Source organism: Bipolaris maydis (assembly GCF_028858645.1).
Source record: "Bipolaris maydis strain C4 unplaced genomic scaffold PSV08scaffold_10, whole genome shotgun sequence".
Classification (NCBI taxonomy): Eukaryota; Fungi; Ascomycota; class Dothideomycetes; order Pleosporales; family Pleosporaceae; genus Bipolaris; species Bipolaris maydis.
In genome coordinates this window covers 894,867-919,830 of record NW_027093866.1, presented here as the reverse complement: position 1 = coordinate 919,830, position 24,964 = coordinate 894,867, and the positions used below count along the sequence as shown (strand labels likewise).

At 49.4% G+C, this 24,964-nt stretch overlaps 9 protein-coding genes across 9 annotated transcripts; 6 read left to right on the top strand and 3 right to left on the bottom strand.

Annotated features, from left to right (window-relative positions):
* Nucleotides 1-58: 58 nt before the first annotated feature.
* On the bottom strand, nucleotides 59-822 carry PSV08DRAFT_249180 (uncharacterized protein; the record flags this gene model as incomplete). The annotated part of the gene is made up of 2 exons (XM_014227769.1): nucleotides 59-544; nucleotides 625-822. 2 exons carry the CDS (start codon nucleotides 820-822, stop codon nucleotides 59-61), a joined length of 684 nt encoding a protein of 227 aa, XP_014083244.1.
* A 1,810-nt stretch (nucleotides 823-2,632) lies between these two features.
* On the bottom strand, nucleotides 2,633-4,975 carry PSV08DRAFT_403357 (LMBR1-like membrane protein-domain-containing protein; the record flags this gene model as incomplete). Its single annotated transcript, XM_014227770.2, has 1 exon — nucleotides 2,633-4,975. The coding sequence occupies one exon, from the start codon at nucleotides 4,973-4,975 to the stop codon at nucleotides 2,882-2,884; it is 2,094 nt and encodes a 697-aa protein (XP_014083245.1). The 3' UTR covers nucleotides 2,633-2,881.
* A 671-nt stretch (nucleotides 4,976-5,646) lies between these two features.
* PSV08DRAFT_183293 (thioredoxin-like protein) lies at nucleotides 5,647-6,085 on the top strand (the record flags this gene model as incomplete). The annotated part of the gene is made up of 2 exons (XM_014227771.2): nucleotides 5,647-5,866; nucleotides 5,928-6,085. Coding segments are annotated over 2 exons (378 nt in total), but the record flags the coding sequence as incomplete, so codon positions are not given.
* Nucleotides 6,086-6,152: 67 nt separating this feature from the next.
* PSV08DRAFT_226761 (armadillo-type protein) lies at nucleotides 6,153-8,768 on the bottom strand (the record flags this gene model as incomplete). Its single annotated transcript, XM_014227772.2, has 7 exons — nucleotides 6,153-7,225; nucleotides 7,278-7,422; nucleotides 7,471-7,585; nucleotides 7,633-8,124; nucleotides 8,173-8,324; nucleotides 8,383-8,569; nucleotides 8,628-8,768. 7 exons carry the CDS (start codon nucleotides 8,766-8,768, stop codon nucleotides 6,454-6,456), a joined length of 2,004 nt encoding a protein of 667 aa, XP_014083247.2. The 3' UTR covers nucleotides 6,153-6,453.
* Nucleotides 8,769-9,736: 968 nt separating this feature from the next.
* PSV08DRAFT_206025 (amino acid/polyamine transporter I) lies at nucleotides 9,737-11,554 on the top strand. Its single transcript, XM_014227773.1, has 3 exons — nucleotides 9,737-10,620; nucleotides 10,671-11,059; nucleotides 11,114-11,554. The coding sequence occupies exons 1-3, from the start codon at nucleotides 9,781-9,783 to the stop codon at nucleotides 11,436-11,438; spliced, it is 1,554 nt and encodes a 517-aa protein (XP_014083248.1). The 5' UTR covers nucleotides 9,737-9,780; the 3' UTR covers nucleotides 11,439-11,554.
* Nucleotides 11,555-13,472: 1,918 nt separating this feature from the next.
* PSV08DRAFT_363842 (fungal hydrophobin-domain-containing protein) lies at nucleotides 13,473-14,270 on the top strand. Its single transcript, XM_014227774.2, has 2 exons — nucleotides 13,473-13,724; nucleotides 13,789-14,270. The coding sequence occupies exons 1-2, from the start codon at nucleotides 13,574-13,576 to the stop codon at nucleotides 14,109-14,111; spliced, it is 474 nt and encodes a 157-aa protein (XP_014083249.1). The 5' UTR covers nucleotides 13,473-13,573; the 3' UTR covers nucleotides 14,112-14,270.
* A 3,206-nt stretch (nucleotides 14,271-17,476) lies between these two features.
* Nucleotides 17,477-18,206, top strand: PSV08DRAFT_6276 (uncharacterized protein). The gene is made up of 2 exons (XM_014227775.2): nucleotides 17,477-17,736; nucleotides 17,827-18,206. Exons 1-2 carry the CDS (start codon nucleotides 17,557-17,559, stop codon nucleotides 17,986-17,988), a joined length of 342 nt encoding a protein of 113 aa, XP_014083250.1. The 5' UTR covers nucleotides 17,477-17,556; the 3' UTR covers nucleotides 17,989-18,206.
* A 1,182-nt stretch (nucleotides 18,207-19,388) lies between these two features.
* Nucleotides 19,389-21,917, top strand: PSV08DRAFT_226755 (kinase-like domain-containing protein). The gene is made up of 3 exons (XM_014227776.2): nucleotides 19,389-20,542; nucleotides 20,594-21,255; nucleotides 21,332-21,917. Exons 1-3 carry the CDS (start codon nucleotides 19,847-19,849, stop codon nucleotides 21,459-21,461), a joined length of 1,488 nt encoding a protein of 495 aa, XP_014083251.2. The 5' UTR covers nucleotides 19,389-19,846; the 3' UTR covers nucleotides 21,462-21,917.
* A 129-nt stretch (nucleotides 21,918-22,046) lies between these two features.
* Nucleotides 22,047-24,455, top strand: PSV08DRAFT_410977 (uncharacterized protein). Its single transcript, XM_014227777.1, has 6 exons — nucleotides 22,047-22,556; nucleotides 22,624-22,780; nucleotides 22,830-22,939; nucleotides 22,991-24,026; nucleotides 24,086-24,203; nucleotides 24,260-24,455. The coding sequence occupies exons 1-6, from the start codon at nucleotides 22,242-22,244 to the stop codon at nucleotides 24,303-24,305; spliced, it is 1,782 nt and encodes a 593-aa protein (XP_014083252.1). The 5' UTR covers nucleotides 22,047-22,241; the 3' UTR covers nucleotides 24,306-24,455.
* Nucleotides 24,456-24,964: the final 509 nt, after the last annotated feature.

Here is a 24,964-nt window from a genome sequence, read left to right as displayed (position 1 = left end):
CCATATCTATTTCACGTGAACCGAAATGTATCTACTTCTATCACCTCTCTGCTCCACATCATTGGAGACGGCAAAGGGGATTCTTCTCATTCCATCGGCAAGAGAAGCAGTAGTTTGAGTACGCGATACGCTCATTCTCGTCAACCACCTCCGCAATCTTTTGGTTTTCCTTCAGAAACTTCTCGCACTCATACTTGTCTGCATTGGATCTACCCGTACGACGCAGATATTCCAGACGCGCAGCCAACGCCTCAAGTATATCATCCTGGTCTTGATTGGAAAAACGCTCTATAATATCGTCCTCCTTAAGCGTGGGAATACGCACGTTGATGTGGCTCTTGTACTGGGTTACGAGATGGTCGACATATTGCTCCATGCCTAGGCACTGCGCTGCAGGACGGATGTGAATGGTTGCTATGGCCTCATTATCTTTGGATGCATGAGTAAGCTCAACTTCCAAACATGCATCAGAGGCGCTAATAATAGTGTTGACCCATTTCACGAGCTTTGAAACAGCGTCATCATCAAGGGAATTCTCGGCGATCTTGATGAATTCGGCATTGGGATTTGCCGTCAAGTATTTGGAAATGTGGAAGAGACAACAAACAAGGCTAATTTGGGCACCGTGGCGATGAAGTCTTCACCATTTTTTTTGACCATGTTGACTGTGCCTGCTGAGAGAAGCCCTACGTGCGCAGAGGACGAGTAGCTGCGGATGTCGTGTCCGTCAGGCATTTGATCCATGTTGGCAATTGTGTTCTGAATCTGGGTGCAAGTCTTGGAGGCGTCAATGCCAAGCGCGTTGGTGATATTGGAGAACATTGTGTTTGGTTTGGATTGTAGTTTTATCTGTGAAGAAAAATATGCTGTTGAACTCTGCTTAAACGGGATATTGTTTAAACGCAAAGTATGTTCTGAGTGACAAGAAAAACCTGAGAGTGAATTCCCATAGAAATATTTTGGGAAGAATGTCAATGTAAGTTTCCTTTTTTGTTTACAGCTTACTTGATCGTAAACAGCATATATAATTTTCTTTCACAAAGATGAAATCTAGCCGCTCTACGCATGTACATTATTCGAAACATGGGCGTCCGATTCTCTGGCGTTGTTTGCGACCAACAGGGGCGGATTGAACACTTTCAACTGGTGCAAAGTGTTCCATACGCTTTTTTGACACTAAAATATTGTTGGTCATCATGTCTTCAGCACCTGTGTACTTGAACATTTTTTGACATACTGGATCAGGGTTAGTTGTTCACAGTTGAAACCCAACGTCATCCGGTGGGTTGGTGGCTGTCAGTGAGACAGACGACATTAACCAGTAACTGTTGCCCGCTAGTGACACTGAAGAGGTATTCACTCTGTATCACTCTATCTATTCGGGAATATAGCTGGTAGAGTTCTAGCTTTCTGCAGGGGATGCTCCATCTGGACCGTTGTATCTCCAGAAAATTCGAGTGGCTAGAGCACGAACAGATTCTGATTCTTGCTTAATGTACAATAGACTTTCGCTTGGTTTCCGTGGGGCAACCTTCTCCAACCCCAGCATTAGGGCGAACCTTCTTGAGCTGACGCCTCGACCTCACCCATGATAAGCGTGGCAGAAGGTGCATTCAGCTATAGAACGCAACCTCATGTGATTTACAATTCCTCAGTTTAACCTTGTTGTGCCATGGATAGGTTCAAAGATCTAAAAGCAAACATTAGTACTTATCAGGAGACCCAACATGTGAGAAAGGCTCTCAGAATATACGTACCTCGAAACAAAGTACTCAAATATTCAAGGACTTTTGAAGCAACCGCCCCAGCCCACCCTCCGTTTACCGACAACACTGATACTACAACTTATCAGACAATATCCAACATCCCACGTTCTCCCATCATCCGCGCCCAGTGCTTAAGAGCAAAACAAACAAACAAATCACAATCAAAACTCAAAACTCACAGAAGTAATACAAAGACCATTCTTGCTGTCATAAGTAAAATGATTCACATGCGGCACCGTCCCGGGAGTCTTGCACTGAAAGAAATCGGAAAATCGCGGATAATTATTTCAATCTCTGCATCGGTCGCAGTTGGGCGTGTCGTCGCTGGGAAGATTGTAGTGGTACATGTCTCTGAATCTGCCACAGTACAGGTTTCTAGATGGTGAGTTGGGCACCTGTGCGAGCGCGAGGGATGCTGGCATGAGCAAGGTGGCGAGGACGGGCTTAATGGTTTGAAGGATCGTAGGGGGTTTGATGGGTCAGGTAGATAAATTTTGGGTTGTTGTGTATAAGGTGGAGAATTTGAGAATTTGATTGGATTATGGATGGGAGGTTATCTTACTTACATGTTTCCATGTTTACCGCTCATGGGCTTATATAAAGAATGGTGTACTGAACATATCAAGGCCGGATACTGAGCCGAGATACGATATTTAGCGCCTAGGCGCTAAATACATTATTCTAGGCGAAAGGCAAGGAAAAACACGAAAGTTAGCGCGAGAAATGATCTCTGACCTGAGGTGAAGGAAAGCGCCAGTGGTGAATGTTGGTTTCTCCGTTGTGATGTTCCCCCAGGCCTGAGTCGAGGCCCTGTCATATAACCCCAAGCCTCAGCACGCACAAGCATAGAGCTAAGATTGGAACCTTTAGGTACAAGCTAAATTGAAACAGTAAGACTAACTCATGGTCGACATCTCTGACATCAAACCGTAAAACAAAAACAAGTGCCAAAGATAACGTGGTTTCCAAGAATACCTACCCTCCAGTATTACAAAGTAGTAGTAGTAGTAGTATCTCACCCGCCGCCATGCATGCTTTCAAAGTCCAACCTATCCAAATAATATCTAAAAATCTAAGCCCTTCAACAAACGCCATTACCCAGGTAAGACCTAAAATTACAATCTCAATCTCCCTTCCTCAGATCTCCCACCGAACAAACTCAGAAACCCATTTGCACGATCACTTTCACCCCTCTCTGCCTGTCTTCTACTGCGTCCGACTTCGACTTCGTCTTCGCCACCAAGCCACTTGGGTCGAGTAAAGGAAAAGTCGTTGGTCTCGAATGTGTTCTTGACCCTGGAGGCAAAGTTCTCGAAAAAGTTTCCTTCGCCTTCGTCGTCTTCTAGCAAGGGCCGCCTTTGCTCAGACCGGACTCCTGACGATCGTGTGACACTGCTTGGACCATTGGTAGCTGCTGCTAAAGCACTACGACTGGATGATGCGGGTGTTGGAGTGTCTGTGTAACGTTCATTTGACGGCGATGTTGTGCGTTGAGAAAGACCCAGGACATTTCCGCTGGCGCCCTGGACTTCACGTGCGATCAACGCGCGGCCTTCACGCCAAGAACCAGTGCCTGCATGAGCACCTGCTGCTCCGTCTTCTTCGTCATCCAAAAGATCACCAAAGCCGCAGATGTTCTTCACTTTGCCGTAAAGACCAAACGCTGTTGCAAAGACAGGGACGAGGATAAAGATAGGAAAGAAAGCACTAAATCCTTCACCAAGCGGAGTCAAGACAATGAGCCGGCCAAGGAATTTGTAGAACATGGTGCCCTTCCAGATGTTCTTATCCGTCATTGTCAAGAAGTTGTAGCTCAGAGGAACGGTCAATTTCGCAACCTGAAGACCATACCATGTCGCACTCTCCTGGTAGGTATTGCGTCGTACGAGCGCTCTGTTCCCCCAAATCTTGACCTCAGTGAGGCTGTAGAAGGCACAAATACACATGTAGCATAGCCAAGCTGCAGCAATAACCTGGCTGTTGAAACCAACCGATGAGCGGCCACTGTCATGACGATGGACGACTGTCCAGCCAATGATGGAAAGCTTCGGACCCCCAAAATCCTGAGCTTCGCGAACGCATTCTGACCAGACAATTGAGATGGAGGCTAGAATTGCCATAGCCCATGATATGTATATCAATGCAGGAATGATATGAACGTGGAGGTGGTACCGCGTGAAGGGAGTGAGAGGTGTAAATCGATCGAGCAGGCCTGTATGAGACAATCTGGCTGCACCCTTGAACTCGAGATGTTTGCTGGCCTTGGAGTCGAGGATGGCTTGTGTCCGGACGGCTTTCCATACAATGTGATCCCATTCGTTCTCAAACCGACATTTTGCGTGTCTCGCGCGCTTCAGCTTCCTCGTCAGCTCTGCAAGATATCGCTCGGTGATGACTGGTGGAATCGTTGTTGTATTTCCACGTCCAAGGATACCAACCCGACTTTCTGGTAGGCTGCTCCTCTCCGCTATCTCGTCAATCCACTCTTGAAATTCCTTTGGAATACCATTTTTCCTCTGCTTGAGTTGCACAACCTGAAATTCGTACTGATCCAACTTCTCCAATGCCTCGGTCAGTCTTTCATGGACTTTGGGTGCCTGGCCCTGTATTCTCTTTAATCGTTCGCTAACGCTCGCGTACCGAAACAAGCTCCGTGGGAACGCGACAAGCCCGTGGCCCATAAGGTAAATGCCTAAAATAAGACCCCAAGCATAGGCAAGCGCCATGACCAAGCTCTTGAAGGTGTCGGCCTCGAAGCCGTTCCACCATATCAGGTAGACGGAGCCGACGACGCTGCATGCCAGCAGGATGAGCCAGTATCGTCCGTTACTTCGAAGCGCATACTGCAATCTGGCTTTGGGCTCCCTGTATCCGCTGTCGCAATACTCGCCGAGCATAGGCAGTATAGCCCATGTGAGGGCGAATGTGAGCCAGTAGATGACGCGCCATGTCTTGTACACAACCGTGTCATTTAGCCATATCCCCCTTGCGCCGTCAGTTGTATCGAGTCCGGCGCTGCTTGCGAGATCGATGGGAAGCAGGACGACGATGCTGGCTGGAAGAGCTATCGCTAGAAATACGGGTAGGACGACGTATGCGGGTGTGGTGCGAAGCGGGAGATAGTAGCGTAACAGCAGGAGGACAAGACCGCATATGGAGAGTAAGGAAAGGACGAAGAAGGCAATAGAGCCGGACGCTGAAGACGTCATGGTAGCGCGCGGTCGCAAGTACGCATAAGAAAGGCGACGATGGGTGTGTGTGTGTGTGTGTGTGTGTGTGTGGTTGTTAAGGGAGATTGTTGGGTTGGTGCCTGAATGCCTGGATGGCGAAAGATGGTTCGACGGTTGTTACGGGCAGCAGCAAGCGTACGTACGAAGCTTCGGAATGCTCAGTCTCGCGTCGGAATGCGGAAGTTGCGCGACCCGGTGCACTTCTTACTGCCGCCTTCCATCTATCCCAAGCAAGACGGTACTACCCATTCTACTGCTTGTTCTTTCCTTGGTTAAACGTCCAAAAGCCCCGAGTCCCTTAGTCAAGCCTTGGCCCTTTGTCCGCGTAGCCTCAGCCCTATGCGCCATGACGACGGCAATGGCTAGGCACACGGGCCACTTGCTTGATATCTGCTTTCGTAATCAATCGCCGGTCCATCTCCGACGCTAATTGGCGGCGAACCTGGACGAGCGATTGCATCATCTGTCAAGCTGTCTATTCGACGGGGGCGCATCACTAATCCACTTGGACATACTACATAGCACATCTACACTTCAAACAGGTCCATTGCACATACCCTTCCTCTTACCAATCTTCACAACGCCTCTGGCTACTTGAGTACGTCTTCCTTCCACAGAAACCTCATCAAACAGACCACTTATATACATAACCAGACCCTACAACCGCCAAAATTTCGTTCCTGCGCCACTTCTTCACGCGCGCCCCCTCACCCACAACCATGTCCGCCACGAAGACCAAGGTTCAATCCATCATCGACGAGAACCCCGTCGCCGTCTTCTCAAAGTCCTACTGCCCATACTGCAACCAGGCCAAGCAGCTGCTGAGCGCCAGTGGCGCAAAGTTCTACGCCATCGAGCTCGACCAAGTCGGTACGTACATACACCTTTCGTATTGACACAACTGAATGACAACTAAACCTGTTTTTCGCAGACGACGGTTCAGCAATCCAGTCTGTGCTCGCCGACATCACTGGTCAGAGGACCGTTCCCAACATCTTCATCGCCCAGCAGCACATTGGTGGAAACAGCGATTTGCAGGCCAAGAGGGGAGAGCTCAACACCCTGCTCAAGGGTGCTGGTGCCCTATAAGCGTTCTGTGACACTACAAAGTAACATTCTTCCTGTTCTTAGTCTCGCAATACTCTGCGCGCAATAGAATACATTAGCAACATTTGTCCAACAGCTTGCCATGTCAGCACTTCATTAACGCCAAAGTAATGCATTTGAAAATAAACTTGCCCATGGTAAATCTAACAGGGGTTATCTTGTGGTCATGCTCATGAACCAAACACTAGCCCGCCGAGTTTGGGTACAGCTTCCAACCAAAACCTCGAGGGATCCGTCATACATTGCTCCTCTCCAAACTCTCACTCTCACTCGCACTCTACGTCATTACCCATACATGCTAATCATCATGTCATTCTCCGTGCTCAACAACACGGACGCAATTGGACCCTCTAAGTCTGCATTGCCTCGGTGAAGCTTTGGGCTGCCGTCGTCGCAAAGTATCGCACGTCCACATCATCATCTTGCTGTAGCTTCTCTAGGTTGGGCAAAATGCTCTTCGTGATGACGTCCGTTGCCTTTTGGCATCCCTGACCAGGTGTGCCTGCCTTCTCAAGAGCAATCACCGTACCCTGTTCTGGAAGCTGTTTGAGTGTGTTGATCAGCTGGCCATACGACTTGGCCACGTTGAACCGGATATTAGGAATATCGTCGTTGACAAGCTTGTCCATCATGGGAATAATGGATTGTTCAATGACGTCAAGGCTGAGGGCAGGCGCAAGAGTCGATACCGCAAAGCACGTCGTCATACGGTACAGGTAGTTGGGGTGTTGTCCCATGGCCATGACCTTGGGAACAATGGCGTCGTTGGCCCACTCTACGCCAAATACCTCGGTGAGCTTCTTCAGATTCTGAGTCGATGCCTCACGGATCGAGAAGACAGTGTCTCCAAGCCAGCTCATGCACAAACTGCTAAGCTTCTCGTCGAAGAACTGCACACCGAGTTGGGACGCAAGTAGGGGTACATATTCGATGATAGCAAGACGTACACGCCATTGCTTGTCTTCGGCAAGTTGTACGATAGCTGGAAGGAGAGACTGCGAGAGAAGCTCAATGCCGATGACGTTGTTGACAGACTCGAGCTTGGAGATGATGTTCAGTCGCACGTCGGGGAACTCGTCCTTGAGCATCTGCAGGAACATGGGGAGGAGATGTGAGATGGTCCTAGTCAGAGTCAGTACTACAGCACGTGGTCACGCGTCAGTGCCCAACTTACTCCTCCTTTCCAAGAATAGGTGCCAGCCCACTAATCTGAGTGCCAAGCGCGGCGCGGACATGCTGTGATTGATCGGAGACCAGCTCCTCTATGCTGGGCATGACCTCATGCAGGAGGGTCTCACGCTCAAGGAGTGCGCAGAATCCTACCATGTTCAGCCTTTGTCAAACAATATCATTCCGTGGCCACCTACCTGGAATCTGACCAGCAATCGCGCTACGGACCTCCGCTTCAGTATCCTTGAGGAGCTTAACGAATGCTGGTACAAGGTCTCGGTTGACGACCTCCTCATCCACTGCTTTTGCGATCTAATACCGTTAGCGCATGCCTTGCCTGATCCCCACCTGAAACGCACCTTCTCGAATCGGTCTGCCACCATGTACCGCACCCTCCAGCTCTTATCCTCGAACAAACTGCGCAGCGCAGTCAACAAAACCCCGTGGCTCGACTGTTGCTCTTTGGGTACTGCTTCGGCGATGGCAATAAGAATGTCAACAGTCAACAGCCTAACACTGTCCTGGTCGTCTGCGGCAAGGTGCTGGAAAAGCGGGATCATCTCATCGATAACAATGGACGGGGGCATGGCCTTGATAAACTTGGCCAGATTGTTCGCCGCCTGTCTTCGTACCATCGGAGTGTCATCATGTACTAGCTGGCCGTAGTGTTGCCTAAGGGCCTCTTGTGACGGGGGTGTGGCGCGGGAGTAGGGGGTCTGGTAGAGACCTGTGGCGGAGATTTTGGAGGTGAACCAATCGGCTTTCGATAGGCGCAGGACAAGAGGAATGAAGTTTTCTTCAATCTGCTGCTGCGAGAGCTCCTCGCAAATCTTATTAAGGGACTCGACAGCCTGTGCGCGTTAGCTGTACCCCAGGCCGTTAGAAACGAGTGCGCGCACCTTCTCCCGGACAAGGGGCTCCTCTATAGCTGCAAGGTTTTCGAGTGGTGAAAGAAGCACATGTGCGTGTTCTGGGCCTCCCACATATTCGACAAACTTTCCCAGCTCCTCGCTCAATGCTGTGAGAACCTCGTCTTCGTCTTCGACGGACTCTATAGGCACGTGTTAGCCACTTGCAGCGCATCCAGGGTCACTCAACGGGTTTCTTACCATCTAGAAATGGTATCAACTCCTCACGTGTTCGCTCAGCACCCAGGGCGAGTGCAATCGTGTTTAAGCGATGAATTGCATTCAGGCGGAGAATAACGTCGTCGTGCTTGAGCTCATCGATGAGCACAGCGATGGGGTAAAGCTCGTCATTCTGATTTGCGTCCATGTCGGGTGGGTGAATGTGTGTCTGAGGAGTGTAAGTTTGTGAGTGCGCGGTGGGAGTTGGGCGCGGGCGTGGTGTTGACGTACCTGGTGTTGGCGAGGAAGCGAAGAGGGGTGTCAGGGCATCTGGGCAGGCACTCGAGAGGAGGACCGAGCTTTTCAGCCACCACAGCCACAGCTCCAGTATTTGGCACAACGACCGTCGAGATACATTTTGCGGCCATGAATTTTCGAACCAAAGCAGGCATAACGTTAAGCTTACTGTGTCGTTTTACGTCAAAGGTAGAATAGACTGCCTTCTTGTCATGCCGTACGTAGCAGCGCACACTCTGAATTTGGCATTGCAGATTTGTGGCTCACACCGCCACATTCATGGAGGTGATTCACTACAAGTTAAACCAGAAATGGCTAGCTACTACAATTACAACTACGTCCTATCGGCTACAATACCTCAAGAGAAAACACTAGGACATCGATAATACTGCGATACAAAAATTGGAGTAATGGCACAACTACAGTGTTTATACAATACCACCCCCACTTCTGCCAAGTGCTGCTGGTTTCTCAGTCTGCTTTTTGCTGTTGGGAGTACAACTCTAATATTGCGGCTCAACTTGGTGCAATTCGACCAAGCCTCTTTGGTCTCTCCCTATACTGAACGGCTCAAGAGTATAATGCTGCCCCACCCTGTTGCGTCCATCGATACAAGTTATCTTCAACAATTGGGAAGAGGGCAGGGCATTGAGATAAACCGCCAAATTTAAGATAGCAGAATCTACAGATACTTGAGCCTTATTCACCTATGATGCAATTCTTCCCTATAGCCATGACTTTCACAAACTTTGCCATAGAAACGATTGATGTTCCGTCTCACCAAACTATCTCCAAAACAGGTTTAGCGCTGCTTCTAAATCCAGAGCGCAAGAACTACCCCTAGTTAACGAATCAACGCAGCTACTTTTCCATACTCGCTCAAGAAAAGGAGATGTCAGCCGAGTCCTATTTTTCACATTCTAAGGACAGAGGTAGTCAGCTGCCCAAGAAACCTAGTCAGGAGCTATGCTCGATGAGAAAGGTCACGATAGATCTTTCGCTAGCGTGCGGGGCCAATCGGAAATGACTAAAGATTGGTTGCAAGAACGGCCGTGAACCTTGGTCAAAAACCAGTATTGGGTGACACAGTGCAGGCTCTATCTCCAAGCCACCTCCATCTCTTCAGCAGCTGGACATTTCGCGATGGACGACGCACGCAGTATTGACCGTTCTGGAGAAGAGCCACCCAAGCCAAACGCTACTGAATCTGACCCGTTACTTGTACGACAAGATACAGCTCCATCCGCCCCACGAGTGACCCAATTGCCCAAACAACTCACCACACGCCACGCATTTGCTGTCCTCGTTACTCTGCAAATAGGTTCAGGTATCTTTGCGTCACCGGCACAAGTCGACAGCAATGTACCTTCTCCAGGTGCTGCTCTCCTGGTCTGGGTACTTGGCGGGCTGCTCTCATGGGCAGGAGCTGCATCTTTCGCAGAACTAGGTGCTGCTCTACCGCTCAATGGCGGCATGCAGGAATATTTGCGCCACGTTTACGGAGATACCGCTGCGTTCCTTATGGCTTGGGTGTACATCCTAGGCGTGAAGCCCTCATCTATGGCCATTCAAAGTATCGTTATCGCGGAGTCTATTGGTTCAGTCACAACCAGCTCAGATAACTTGCCAGATGCAGGATTACTCAAGCTGATTGCTGTCATTGTTTTTGTTGCGATGGTATTGCTCAACTCCATCAACACCAAATTCACGATGAGATTGAGCGAATCATTTACAGTCTTCAAGCTATCAACAGTCATCTTGATAGTTCTCGGCGGGCTTATTGCGGTTATCGCCCACTTTGTGAACCCGGAATCTCATCTTTCTGGTTCTAGCGACTGGTACTCAAAGAGTTGGTTTCAACCGAGACCAACTACATCGGACGGTCAAGTTCTTGACTGGTTGTCTATGGGCGCTTGGGACCGCTATGGCCATTATTGCGCGGCCATTTACGGTGGATTGTGGGCTTATGATGGATGGGACAATGTAAGTCTGCACAAGCTGTACACGCGTTTGGCTGGCTGACGACGACTTAGGCCAATATCGTAGCGAGCGAAATTCGCGATCCAGGCCGTGCCCTCCCAAAGGCAATCAAAGCTGCAATGATCGTAGTTCTTACTTCCTTTGAGCTGGTCAATATCGCGTACTACATCCTCGTGCCTTGGGAAAAGCTGAGTAGCAACAACGCAGTTGCAGTCGCCGCTGGAACGGCTCTTTTTGGGAGACCTGCCGGCATCATCATTACTCTACTCGTTGCTGTTTCCTGTGCGGGGTCAATCACCAGCAACGTGTTCTCAGTGGGCAGATTAACCATGGCTGCATCACAGCGCCATTACCTTCCGGCATTCTTCAGTCAAAGGGGCATGCCACTGAGGCAAAGAGCTGGTAGAGATGACACTTTGTCACCCAGATTCGATGCTCCAATGTAAGACCACCCGGTAATCTATTCTACGCTAAGGCCTGCTAATATAACCCACAGATATGCCAACGCGTTGGCCCTTGTGGTAACCCTATTATACATAATGACAGGTAGTTTTCGGGAACTGCTAACGTTCGTTGGTATGGCCGAGTGGGTTTTCTATGTCAGTACTGTGGTCGGACTCCTTATACTTCGCCGCAGAGAGCCACAACTTGAGCGACCTTACCGTCCAACTACCATTCTCCCAGTCACATTTGTGATTGTAGGTACATTGGTTATCGTAAGATCTGCTATATTTGCTCCTGCACAGAGTGGAGTGTTGGCGGGACTGTTGGTAGCTGGTGCCTTGGTCAGTAGACTGCGGAGCAGCCGAAGATCACAATGATCTGAGGGGGCAGCAATTTCTCTTGAGCGCATGAACAGCCCCTCTCAAAGAATACAGCAATAGCACAAAGCAATGGCGAGTATATAATCTCCAGAATCAATCCCCTATTTACTCAAAAAATAATTCAATCCAATCTGCATCACGTACGCAATGATGAAGGTGCAATTAAACCTCAGGAGTCCAGGCCAGGAAAATATACGATAGAGCTAAGCAAGGTTCTTGCATACGGATCCAAGGCGCTAAACAAAGGAGATCCATCTCACCCGGCACTGTTATGCTTTTCACCGCAATGTAATTTTATCACAAAGGTGGCTGCCAAAAGTTTCGGCCTTTACAGAGGTAGCGGCTATAAGTTCTTGCTAGCATCATCTCTATTAGCTCAAGGTTCTCTACTCAGAGAGGAGAAGCCCAAATTCCAACTGCAACTCTGAGAATATATTTATATAATCAATATTATATGTAGTGTTCAAAAAAACTATCTTAGAAAAGAAAAAATGAGAGAAAGGTGGAGATCAAGTGTTGTGGTGGCGGTATTTACAGCAGTACGATAGTAAATCCCTTGTCGGCGACAACTTTTAACCCTGTCGGCCGAAACTTTTGACAGCCACTTCCAGGTCGCGATCGGCATCGTGGCATCCTCGATTCCCATGTCAGCAGGGTGTGAAAGATGGAATTACTTACCAATCAATTACCTCAGAATATACGCTGTCGCATTTACCACCGCCACGGTACGTAGGGCGACACTAGCCGGCTGTCCCGGCTGCAGATCACCCATTCACTGAGTGAGATGTATATCGCCAAGCCACACAGTTACTTCAATGCGGTGGCAGTGTGCAATAGCCATTTTGCTGACGTCAAGCACAGTGACGACATCGTAGCACGGCTCCTGTGTGTCAGATCACTCTTATCTGAGGTACTGTGATTGTTAGACGTCGGCGAGGCCCAGCAATTTACTGTCCTCAAAGGTAAAGGGGTTATGTTGTAGAGACGCTAAAATGATGATCAGGATCGTTCTCGGATAGTTCTCGGATAGTTCTATTCCCAACTTAACACAGAGAAATACCAGACCGTTCTGAAAAATGTCAACGGTGGAGGCTACACTATTTGCAGCATAGCTCTTACTTGCTACCCCAGTCCGGACTACCCCTTACTAGCGGCGTATAAACACAGTAGACTACCGAGCATACGCTTGGCAACCGCACGCATAACGGTTCCTGACAGGGTTGCTCCCATACCCAGTCGTTTTGAGTGTTGTCAGATTGGATCCTCAGTAGAGATCGTTTGGTCGCGTTCCCAATGCGGGTTCTCGTTCCCCAACCGCATCTGGCACAGCCAGCCGACGTGCAAAGTAACTTCGGACTACTGATCGCTAATTCGTAATGTGATCCCCCCAAATCAATATTTCATTTTGCTCTCTCTTTGATGCCTGTCCGGCTTTAAAGATTTCCCGAACCTTCTTCTCTCCGTTGCTGACAAGGCGCTACTGACGACAAGTGCTCACAGAGATGGTTACACAATCCACAAAAACAACTCAAGCCTTATGTCCGTGTCGGCTCGGGAACAGGATCAAGCAGTACAGCATGTCCTGAAAGCTGAATTTTGGGGGAGGATATACATGTCTCGTGCTTGCAAGTTGTGTAACACAAGGAGACACTTATGACTATTGTAGGGCTGGATCGAGAACTCCACAGCCCAATGGATACGCGACGATCATCACATCCTTACACGTGATGTTGGGAGATCACCAACAATGTATTTGCGATTCCAACGTCTCTTGGTGTTCTGCACAAGCTGCGGAGTAATGAGACACGCAAGGGTGGACCTTGTGAAGTTGAACTTGCGCCCACCATGTTGCATCCATACGACGTACGGCGCACATACAATGCTCCATGGACGAAAACCGACCTAATCAAAACTTGGGAAAAAGCGGCCAGAGAGACCGCGTGGCCTGATCAGTGCACCGGAAAGGAACACGAGTACTCCAACTGATGAAAGATATAAAAGGAGGTCACTACCTGCACTGCCAGTTGAACCATCATTAGCATCAATTAGCAGCTTCAGCATCCTGTCTTTACCTTTAATCACACTCTTTTAAGATCTCTCCTTAAAAACCTTTTAATTTTCAACCATCCAACATGCGTTACACTATCCTCGCCTTCGCTATCGGCGCCATTGCCGCTCCCCTCACCGATTATCCTACTGCACTCTGCCCTGCTGGACTATACAGCAACGCTCAATGCTGTGCCACTGACATCCTTGGTGTCGCCGCCTTGAACTGCCAAAATCGTAAGTCTCTCTTCTATCTAGCATCACTTGGCTTTAATCGCACGACACTAATTGGTTGTTGTAGCAACCACTACTCCCACTAGCACGGGTGACTTCATCAGCGGATGTGCGGCTGTGGGTCAGCAAGCCCAATGCTGCGTGATCCCAGTTGCAGGCCAGGCTCTCCTTTGCCAGGATGTTAGCCCCAGTGGTAACGGAGGCATCAATGGCGATGCTAACGGAGGCAACACCGGTAGTGCTAACGGTGGTGCTAATGGAGGCAACAACGGCAGCGCTGATGACGGTGGTGCCAACGGAGCTACCGGAGGTGGTGCCCAAGCCGTTCAGACTCCTACTTCCTCTCCTGCTTCCCAGGCAACCCCCTGCCCTTCTGATGCCCCTAACTAGATATCAGAGCAAGCGGATTGTGGAAGGCGGAGAATACGGGCGGTGCAAGCGTGGGATAGATAATGTGTAGTGAGATAATTAGGATTGTACTGTAGCGTTTGACAGTTACATCTGCAGGGATAGTATTCCGTATTCAACGTTGATCTACCTGATTTCTCTCTTTTTTGATTTGTGGGCTGAATTACGAATCCGGGTCATCCACGCGAATCCGGGATTGCGATCAACACTGACTAAGTTTATTGAGGATTGGCACTGAAGAACATCACGCGTTGGGCGTGGTAGTAAGATTCGAAAAAATTCAGACAACTATCCATGCATATCTATTCAACTTCATAGTGTATTTGGGATTAATACACAAGTAACGCGATATGCCCCTTCAAATTCTTAGATAACATACGTAGCACTATAGTGCCACACGCGACAAACCCTCACTAGCACATCTAGAACACTACTATCTTTCTAACTGTGTAGTCCATATCCCAGTTAGTAAACTAGGCGCCGGACGAAACAAGCAACAAACTACTCTCCGTACTTTCCGTAAACAGTACTCTCCGCAGAAGCACCGGCACCAGCCCTCGGCGCTGACCGGCGGTCCGTTTAAAAAAGATCACCTCAGCTCATACGCGGCATCCTCGACCAACCAACACAAATCATTCAAACATGCCCCCAGAAAAACACCAAGCAGATGCTCAAAGTCCCCTGACCCTTGCGCGGATAAGTACTCATCCAAGCCCCCTATTTCGTTTTTTTTCTTCCCTCATCATCCGCGGAGAGAAGAGAAGAAAAAAGTGCAAACTATAACTAGTAAAGCATCGCCTGATCCCCCGCCCTCTCCCTCGAACCACGACCACGTAGTCAAAGCGTCGCGTCCAGAAAGCATATAGTAGTCCCAAAACGTCGACTTGCAGCGGCTGGTTCGGGAGCAAAGGCATCGCAGATGGAAGTGGGTCCATCCCCCTTCCATTGAGCCTCGCCGAGCGGTGCGGGCCGAGGGTAGGGCTAGCGCATCGTTCATAGCTGCTGCGTGAGTCCAGAATGCTCTTGAAGAGGGAGCTGGTGGCAGCGGTTAGGTTAAGCTAGGTAGGGTAAGTAAAAGAAAATGTTTTCTTTAGGGAAAGAGAAGGGGTAGGTTTCTAAGGGAGTTGATACGAGGGGGAAATGCTGTTTTGTGGGGTGATGAGCATAATGGCAAACTTTATACGCCGTTGCAAATGAGGCTGTGTATGTGTACGGGGGGTGACGATCACTACGATACCATCCCAAAGGTCGGAAGTCCAGAATTACTGGAAAATCAAAACTGAAGATTTCCAAAATTAGAAACCTGGATCTACTAAGATGCTGCAAGTGATAGGATGGATGATCTTCTTGAGACTAGATAGGAAAGTAAGACGGACACAGCGGGAGATCGTGACCCGCTGAGGTTTGTGTTAAGACGTAATGATCAATGCAGAGTATCGATCACGTGATCTGATATCCCGCGAAGTAGAAGTAATGGGATATAATGACGGATGGCTTTTCGTTGTAATTTACTCAAAAAGCCTATTGATTTAGCTGAGCTGGCTGATTCGACTGCACTGGATGCCCACCAAACTAGCTGAGCTGGCTAGAGCAATGGGTATCTGGAGTAGCTGGATCAACCAGACCAGCAAAATCAAAAAGCATCTGGTGCTATCAGAGTAGCTAGAATTCTGCTACCACCATTTGGACTCAGTTTTCACAGGGTCAAATTCCGATCTTTGTATTTTAATCGTCGCCCGTATACACATCTTTTCCGATTCCTGAAGATTAGGGTGTGGCCTGCCATTCTTTTCTGAGAAAAATACTCTGATAAGCTATATGCCAAACAGATATTCGAATTTTAGTCATACATATCCCTTAGTTCAGCGAAAAACTTTTACTACTAAAGATTACCTTACATACTAAAAGTCACATTTACTGCTGAAGAAGTTAGACATTGCCACTTACACTATCACTGCGGATCCACAAACGAATGTTCTTCTCTCACAAAATGCAAATACCGTTTAACACCCTAATTACCTTTTTCTTCCCTTCTATCACACCCTCTAACTTTATACACGCTACTTCTCACTAACTACATACTACTACAAATCTACGACGTTATGAACTCTCAAATTCACTATGGCTTACTTGTTCTCGGGAAATAGTTAATCCATTGATTTGTTCGATTACTTTTTCATTGATTTTCTCGATTTAATAGTCTGAGAAACGCAGTAGCGAAAGTATCCTTGTAGTTCAGAATGACGTCTTGGATTAAATTGAGTTGATTGTTCCCAAGCGTGTCTTAGTTTACTGAAATGCTTAGATGAAAACGACACCTACCAAAATAGCGCAATCTTGACCAGATATTATTTTGACTGCAAAGTTTTTTTGATACCCTATTCCGGCAGGTTGGGTTGTGGCCTGCCATTATTTTGTTACATAATCGGTCTGATATATTATACAGCAAACCGAGAGAGAAAAATCAAGCGACAGCAAACAGAGATAGATAAGTCAAGTCCTGTCCTTGATAAGGCATGATTGAACACCGGCATTATAGAACAGTATGGTTTTTTTCTTATAGTGTACTAGTGAATAGAGTTACTTATTGCTCAAGGCGAAACAATTGTCGCCCGAACCCTAGTGTAAGAGTAGGGCTTCCCGTATAGTAGAAGAATCATTATCTAATTTAATAGATTTTTGATCATTCTAATACACCTCTTGAGCTCTAAATATTCTTCTATTTCTGTACTGTTGACGTGGCGAAGGTATAGGTAAAGAAAAAGGTAAAGAAAGCTTCTCTTCACTATAGTAAGACACTCATGGCTCAACACTATCTACTCTCGTTAAATAACATATTCGTCTGTTCGCCAAACTCTGGTGATTTTATATGCAAACTAGATTTTATTGTAACTGCGTTGCGGTGAATGCGGATGACTGCAAGTGGTAGCTTTGTTTTAATGGTGGCTATGTTTCTTAATCCTGGTATTTCGGTTGAGCAATACGTTTACGGTTCAATGCGGAGGGAATGCGTCTCAAAGAATATTCTAGAGTGTATTTTGAGTGATGTAGGAGCACTAGAACGAACATGGGTCAAAGAGTAGGGAGAAAGTCTTGTCTCGAGCGATTATTTAAATTAGTATGGAGCGAGGACATGTGGTCATAATACTGGGTATCCATTTTTTTGTGATAATATTGAGCTCGGGGTCGTAGTCGCAAGGTCACATCCAACATGTTACAATCTGCTCACAAGAAAGGGTGTAGATGATGGTGTTGCTGGAAAAGAAGGTATGGTCAAAGACATGATGTCATCATCTATTCTTACCATCAGCTAGCTCAACCACCACAAAGATGCCCTTCTAGCGGTCAGCAGCCAGCAATCTTTCATACCTTATTCTTTTCCAAACGCTTTTCATATATAAGTGGGCTGAAATCATCTTCTGCGCAAATGGCAAAGTCATGTACGCTCTGTTCTACACCGCGCCCAGTGCTAGTCCGGTGCCAAATCGACTCGACGGAGAAATGGCATTTCGTATGCCCCGGAGCATGCTGGAGGGCGGTCTCTGGGGGTGTGGAAGACGCAAAAGGTCTCAAGGAAGAGTTTCCGTATTACCGTTATGGTGGCATGGTGAGTGCAGTTCCTGTGGTGCACAGAGATGGCGAGGGAAGCAGAAATATCAGGGCGGACGAAAGCTGACTCGGGGATACTTTGAAACAGTGGAAGGACAGGAGCGCAGATGGGCCGGTAAGCGCGAAGAAGCCGAAGAAAGTCAAGGAAAGACAGAGAGAGGAGATGAAGGCTATAGGAAGAAATGGTGGTGGTGCAGAGGGTGAGAAGGTTGATGCTGAGGTGAGTGAGGATGGTACTGCATTGGCCTAGAGTAAGCGAAGACAGGTTGGATTGGCATTGTCAGTGATGCCATTTTCTATCCTCTATTGGCGAAATGCTCGGGCATGTAGCTGGTCATATCAAAGTTCGGCGATGGTCGGATGAGGTGGGAATAGGTGAAGTAGCAAAGCCAAAGGGGCATGGTGCCGACTAGCTGGCGTGACGCACGACTGCAGGTGCAGCTGGCGCAAGAGGTGGAGAAAAGGCAGTTGGTGGTTGCTTCGAGTTTATTGAAAATATCTATTCTTGAGCATGTGCACAGCCCGCTAGGACGAGGGCGAGGGGATTTGGGACATCATGACGATGTTGGACAGGTGTTTAGTCGGGACGTCGTGTTGCTATTGATAGATCTTTATGCAGCGGGGCTCTGCCATCGGTCCCTTGAGCCCATGCACTTAGTCATTAGCGGGGGGCAGCTATCGCAAGCGCCCGGACCCGCGGCCCCGTTGAGATGGGTCGCATCCTTTGTGCAACGGGCCTGGGATTGGCGATGCAGCGTTTACTGGAAGAGCGACCTGCTGTGGTTGATGTCGGTGTTGTTGGTGTTGTTGTTGTTGCGCTGCAATTGGCACAAAGGCCGAGGCGGAAGAAGGGTCGGGTAGGGCACGGCAGGCCAGGATCGGGCTGGGGGTGGGCCAGGATGCAGACACAGGCTTTGCTGGTGATGCAACATTTTACATACATAGGATGGGAAAGGTCGAGTATAGGCATGGTGGTGGTTGCGGTAGGTCCGATGGTGGAGCCAACAGAGTAGTCCAACGTCAGCCACACGGCGGCCTTGGGCGCTACAAAGATGATCAGACGGTCGGGGTACAGGCAGGGTGGCAGCGCAGTAAGGGTCCTGTCGCGTGCGCTGCCAGGGACAGGAGCCAGGAGCTGGTTTCTGAGGGTGTAGACGTAGTCAGACGGCTGCTGCTAGTGCAGAGGGGAGATGTATTTCGAGAAAGGTGCATGGCCAGGGCGGCAGCGTAGACGCGGAGACCAACCAGCGCATCGACTAAGACGACTCTTTGGCTTTGCGAGTGGAATGTGAAACAAGACCCGGGGCCAGTGATAAAGTCGGACGTCCTCTCAGCGCTTGCGGAAACACTCGACAGACAGCAGCCGCCTTTTCCTTCAGTCCCGTGGCATTTCGCCCGCTCGACAGCGCCGCAATCTCTTTGACGCTGCACACTCACGCTCACACACACCCGCTGGGCCACATTGCCGTCGGTCGAGTGCAGCTAGTCGACGCGTCAAATGAAGGCTGGAGAGGCGTCAAACGAGCCTCGAACCGCTGAAGATCCGCCCAGAGAGGGTGCCGGCAAGCCTCGCGCGCACGCGCCTACGTAGCCCGCCCTCCGCCACCGTCGCCGTCCCGAGCCCCTCCAGCACACTCGACTTTTGAAACCCAAAGGACCCGCAGCCTCTGCTCCGACGTCTCCCCGGCTTGCACCTCGACCTCCTCTCCTGCCCTCGAGCCCCTCTTCCGCCGCCGCCGCCGCCGCAGAGAAAAAGCCTCCTCAGCAAGGCCTTCCCCGAGCCCACTCGCGCCTGCCGCCTGCCGCCTGCCGTCAGTCGCGCCCGCACCTGGCATTAGTGACTCGTGGCCGCCAACGTCACTCGTGCCCAGACCCGGGCTTCCTCTCGCTCGACTCTCACCAGAGCTTCACTCTTTGGCCCCAACGCCTCTCTTGCTCTCTTCCCTTGCCTGTCTCCTTCTCTTTCTCAAGGCCCAGCGACCCGCCTGTCCACCTCGGCTGTGTGCAGCGACCCACTCGGCTGGGACCGAATACCCTCAACAACACCCACCATACCACCCTGGCCCAAGCTGCCAGCGTCCCTCTTCGGTGGCAGGAAGACAACGTAGATGCAGTCGTCCAACAACGCCCCTTCGCCGCAACCACAGCCAAACATGTCGGCCCCCGCGCCCCTCCTTCGCCCGCCCATCCCCGGCGCACGCCCCGGGAGAAGAGGCCCGCCCTCGCTCGGCCTCTCCATACCACCCTCGCCAAACCAACGTCCCGTCACAAACGATGCAAACGGAAACGTCACACAGCCGCGTCCACAGCCACCCAAACTAAACATCATGACTCCCATGGGCTCCAACAATGCGCCGCACGAGGGCAGGCAGGGCCCCCGCGGCCTACCACCACTACAAATTGGCCCAGGCCTCTCCGCCTCGGGCTCGGGCTCGAGCGATGCCAGCGCCCATTCGAGGTCTGGTAGCTTTGGCGAAATGCCAGTAACCAGCTCGGCTTCTTCATACCATGCCGCATTGGGCTTTCCAGGCCTGCAGAAAGACCCTATTTCTGCCATATCACAAGGAGGCAGCGAGGGCGCACAATCCATGGAGCGTGTCAACAGCAGTCAGCCATTGCCAGATCTAGACGCCATGGCTGCGGAGAAGGGGCGGCCATTAGAGGTGGACGATCTCGATGATGCCGCATGGCGAGCAGCAAGTGCAAGAGGTCTGATAGAGGAAAAGGGCAGTTTGGGTGAAGGTGCTGGGGGAGCCGTCACCAAGTGCGTACTCAAGGGCGGCAAGACTACATTCGCTCTAAAGGTGCGTCATTTTCATTGTGCTTGCACATTGCGTTGCTAACATTTGTTCTAGATCATCACCACGAATCCCGACCCTGACGTTAAGAAGCAAATCGTACGAGAGCTATCCTTTAACAAGAATTGTGCTAGTGACCACATTTGCCGCTACTACGGTGCCTTTATGGACGACAGCACGGGAACTATCAGCATCGCCATGGAATTTTGCGAGGGTGGTTCGCTAGACGCGGTATATCGCGAAGTCAAAAAGCTTGGAGGCCGAACAGGCGAGAAGGTCCTTGGCAAGGTTGCCGAAGGTGTTCTGAATGGCTTGACATATCTCCACTCTCACCGCATCATTCATCGAGACATCAAGCCCAGCAACATTCTACTATGTCGGAACGGGCAAGTCAAACTATGTGATTTTGGTGTGTCTGGAGAGTTTGGAACAAAGGGTGATGCCAATACCTTCATTGGAACATCATACTACATGGCACCAGAGCGCATTACCGGACAAAGCTACACCATCACCAGTGACGTGTGGAGCTTAGGCGTGACTCTTCTTGAGGTCGCCCAACATCGATTCCCCTTCCCAGCAGATGGCACAGAGATGAACCCTCGTGCTGGTCTGATCGATCTGCTCACATACATTGTGCGGCAGCCCATTCCCAAGCTAAAGGACGAGCCTGAAAATGGCATCAAGTGGACAGAAAACTTCAAGTACTTCATCGAGTGCTGGTACGTACATGTTTCCCCCCCCCCCCCCCCCCCCCCCCCCCAAAAAAAAAGTATGATTTCCGCTTACAATTTGTAGTCTTGAGAAAGATTGCCCTCGAAGAGCCACACCTTGGCGGATGCTTGAGCATCCGTGGATGGTTGAGATGAAGTCCAAGAAGGTCAACATGGCACACTTCCTCAAGCAAGTATGGGACTGGAAGGATTAAACACATGTACCACCATCTTAGATTCGGCTTATGATGACTGTGTCGTCATATTATACTGCGCAGTGTCAAAAAGGCACTGCCAGTTCTGCACTGACCTAGGAGCAGCTTCTTTTGTACCTTCATTTCAATCGCCAGGTCGCGTGCTGGCATAAGATCACAGGCTGCCGACATACATACTCTTGCTTTGGTTGTCAAAACGGCTTTCTTCGAATTGGGGATTTATATATCAGGAGTCCTGAGATGTGGACGAGTATCATATGGGGAGGCCATACAAGATCTCAAAGGCACTGAGAAGTGGAGATTAATTGGGTGGTTGCGCTGGAGGAGTCCCATTGGCATTGACGGCGTCTGAGCGGTTCAGGTTGCATATAGCGGCATATCAGAAAATCGCGAATCTGGAGACGAACCATAGTTGGCCATGTAGTACTTCAATATGTATAACAATGCTCTTTTGAAAGTAGTGCGCCAAGTGACAGCCTGTCGATAGTCTCAGGTCTGGTTACTTAATTGAGATTAGTGCCTGATCCGGTCCGACACACCTCCGACAGGTGCTTTGGACGCTTGGAGTCATACCAAATAATTTACGCCGCAACCGCAGCCGGCCAATTGAGCACTTCGCGGAATCCAAGGTCCTTCTTAGCACGGATCCTTCACAGGCAACTAGCGCAAAAGACTCTGCGAATAGTTGACTCCCCACAATCTTGACGAGTCGCTCCCCACGCGCAACTACCCCTCCAACTACCCCTCCATTCACACCACACTGCGTCTGAAGTCTCCAAGATGCCGACCATCGCCGTGGACAAGGCTGCTCTCTTCAAGGAGTTGGGCCGAACATACACGACACAAGAGTTTGACGAGCTATGTTTCGAATTTGGTATCGAGTTGGACGAGGATACGAGCGAAAGCACAAAGCCCGAAGATCTGGCGCAACCACCACAGCTCAAGATTGAAATCCCAGCCAACCGATATGACATGCTTTGCTTCGAGGGTATTGCCATGAACTTGAAGGTTTTCCTGGAGCAACAAAAGCTGCCCAAGTGGACTCTGACACCGCCAAAAAGTGGAGAGTTGGAGGTTCTGGACATCAAGCCCGAGGTATGTCAGACTTAGGCCAACAAACGCCCCGTGGCTTCATAAGAAGATGATCTCTGACTATACATAGACCAAGCAAATACGAGAGCTTTGCTCAGGTGTCATTCTAAGAGGCATTACTTTCACAAAAGAACGCTACGAATCCTTCATTGCCCTACAAGACAAGTTACACTCAAACTTGGCACGCCAGAGGACGCTGGTATCCATAGGAACACACGACCTGGACAGTAAGTGGTATATGACAGGGTGTATGGTGCTGTGGCTAATGCGCGACAGCAATCAAGGGTCCATTCTCCTATGAAGCGCTACCACCAGAGCAGATCAAGTTCGTCCCCTTGAACCAGACCAAGGAGATGAACGCCAAGGAACTTATGGAGTTTTACGATGTTCGTATCTCTTATCTAGCCGCTTCTCACTTTGTCTCTAACGTGAAGCAGAAAGACAAGCATCTCGGACGTTTCCTGCACATCATCCGCGACTCACCCGTATACCCCGTCATCTACGACTCGAACAGAACCGTCCTCTCACTACCTCCTATCATCAACGGCAACCACAGCAAGATTACTCTGGACACGAAGAACGTGTTCATTGAGATTACTGCCACCGATAAGACCAAGGTTGAGATTGTCTGCCACATGCTCGTAGCCATGTTTGCTGGATATGCTGAATCGATAGAGCCAATCAAGATCAATTCACCACACAATGGCGAGTCGAGAGAATCGCCAGACTTGTCGCCAAGGCAGACGCAGGCAGAGGTTGACTACTTGAATCAGGTCACTGGTCTGGACCTGTCGCCAGAAGAGATTTGCAAGCTTTTGTCGCGCATGGGTCACGACGTCTCGCCATCAAAGTCAGATAAGAACATTCTCGACGTCTCGGTACCGATTACTCGAGCGGACATTCTGCACCAGGCCGACATAATGGAGGATTATGCCATAGCTTATGGCTTCAACAAGTTGCCACGAGTGTACCCGAACAAGACTGCTGCTGTTTCAGCACCATTGCCGATCAACAAGCTTGGCGACATTGTACGATTAGAATCTGCTTCTGCGGGATGGACAGAAGTCATGCCTCTCATTCTCTGCTCACACGAGGAGAACTTTGAGTGGCTGAACCGGAAAGACGACGGAAAGACGGCAGTGAAGCTCGCAAATCCCAAGACCGCTGAATACCAGATCGTCCGAACATCGCTATTACCCGGTTTGCTGAAGACTATCAACTCAAACAAGCACCACTCAGTTCCCATGAAGATTTTCGAGGTCAGCGATATTGGGCTTGTTGACTTGGAGCAGGAGAGAAAGAGCAAGAACGAGCGACACTTTGCGGCGGCCTACATGGGCAAGACTAGCGGATTTGAGCAAGTACATGGTCTGCTGGACAGGCTAATGCTCATGCTTCGATCTGCTTTTCTGACACGGGAGGATGGATTGAAGAATGAGCAGCTCCAGGGTTACTGGATAGAAGAGGTCGATGGTAAGTGCCAGATGTGGGGGAGTTGATTTTCTTTTTGAATGTGCGCTGATATGATGTAGATGCTACTTTCCTTCCCGGACACGCAGCGGCTATCAAGGTGAACCTCGGTGGCAAGAACCACACCGTTGGTGTCTTTGGTATCTTGCACCCGAGTGTACTGCAAAAGTTTGAGCTTCCGTAAGTTTTTTTTTGATGATTACATTCTCAAAGTGATATGCTGATCATGACTACAGATACCCTGTCAGCACGCTAGAGTTCAACCTTGAGGTGTTCTTGTAGAGCATGGCGTAAGTGTTCTTAGCATTAGATGTCCTGAGGGTTATATACCAATCGAACCGAATGGACCAATTACCTCTGAATCATCTTGGATACTGTGTTGGCTCAATGCAATGTTGATGATCCAGTTGTGAATTACTATTCCTTGTCTTTTCGCCAGGCCCAGTCTGATGGAAGTGCCGATTGCATGCTTGCATCGAGTGATGATTCATGAATATATTTTCTCTCATGTGTGCCTTGCCTACTCGCTCGCTGCAATCCATCTTAGCAACGCATTGTTGGGGCGAAATGACTGAAATTATTTGCATCCAAGTATTAATGTGATTGAGGTTCATCTGAGTATGCGATTAATAAGGGCTTGAGGAGTTCGTGGGTGTTACAAAGCAATACTAGTGTAGGTATAGAACACAAAAGCGAGGTATCTCACGTTTGCAGTAGTATTAATAAACTATTTTCTTCAGGATTCGAGAGAGCAGCGTCTCGCTAACGTAAAATGCTCACCCGAATCCTTTTCCTATGACTGCTGTCATTCTTTTCTGAGATAGTAATTGATCTGATACGCTATCGGATGAAACCAAAAAAAAGTCAAGTCATTTCCACGTTTGATGTATCCTACCAAAAGCATTCTTGATAGCTTGACGCGATGTCAGTCACACCATGAT

Excerpts from the sequence above, each read along its gene's own strand:
- PSV08DRAFT_206025 (XM_014227773.1), top strand. The coding sequence starts at position 9,781 with ATGGACGACGCACGCAGTATTGACCGTTCTGGAGAAGAGCCACCCAAG. Across the intron at positions 10,621-10,670 it reads CTTATGATGGATGGGACAAT|GCCAATATCGTAGCGAGCGA; the intron begins GTAAGTCTGCAC and ends ACGACGACTTAG. Across the intron at positions 11,060-11,113 it reads CCCAGATTCGATGCTCCAAT|ATATGCCAACGCGTTGGCCC; the intron begins GTAAGACCACCC and ends TATAACCCACAG.
- PSV08DRAFT_363842 (XM_014227774.2), top strand. The coding sequence starts at position 13,574 with ATGCGTTACACTATCCTCGCCTTCGCTATCGGCGCCATTGCCGCTCCC. Across the intron at positions 13,725-13,788 it reads CGCCTTGAACTGCCAAAATC|CAACCACTACTCCCACTAGC; the intron begins GTAAGTCTCTCT and ends TGGTTGTTGTAG.
- PSV08DRAFT_6276 (XM_014227775.2), top strand. The coding sequence starts at position 17,557 with ATGGCAAAGTCATGTACGCTCTGTTCTACACCGCGCCCAGTGCTAGTC. Across the intron at positions 17,737-17,826 it reads ATTACCGTTATGGTGGCATG|TGGAAGGACAGGAGCGCAGA; the intron begins GTGAGTGCAGTT and ends ACTTTGAAACAG.
- PSV08DRAFT_226755 (XM_014227776.2), top strand. The coding sequence starts at position 19,847 with ATGCAGTCGTCCAACAACGCCCCTTCGCCGCAACCACAGCCAAACATG. Across the intron at positions 20,543-20,593 it reads AGACTACATTCGCTCTAAAG|ATCATCACCACGAATCCCGA; the intron begins GTGCGTCATTTT and ends CATTTGTTCTAG. Across the intron at positions 21,256-21,331 it reads AAGTACTTCATCGAGTGCTG|TCTTGAGAAAGATTGCCCTC; the intron begins GTACGTACATGT and ends TACAATTTGTAG.
- PSV08DRAFT_410977 (XM_014227777.1), top strand. The coding sequence starts at position 22,242 with ATGCCGACCATCGCCGTGGACAAGGCTGCTCTCTTCAAGGAGTTGGGC. Across the intron at positions 22,557-22,623 it reads TTCTGGACATCAAGCCCGAG|ACCAAGCAAATACGAGAGCT; the intron begins GTATGTCAGACT and ends GACTATACATAG. Across the intron at positions 24,204-24,259 it reads CTGCAAAAGTTTGAGCTTCC|ATACCCTGTCAGCACGCTAG; the intron begins GTAAGTTTTTTT and ends TCATGACTACAG.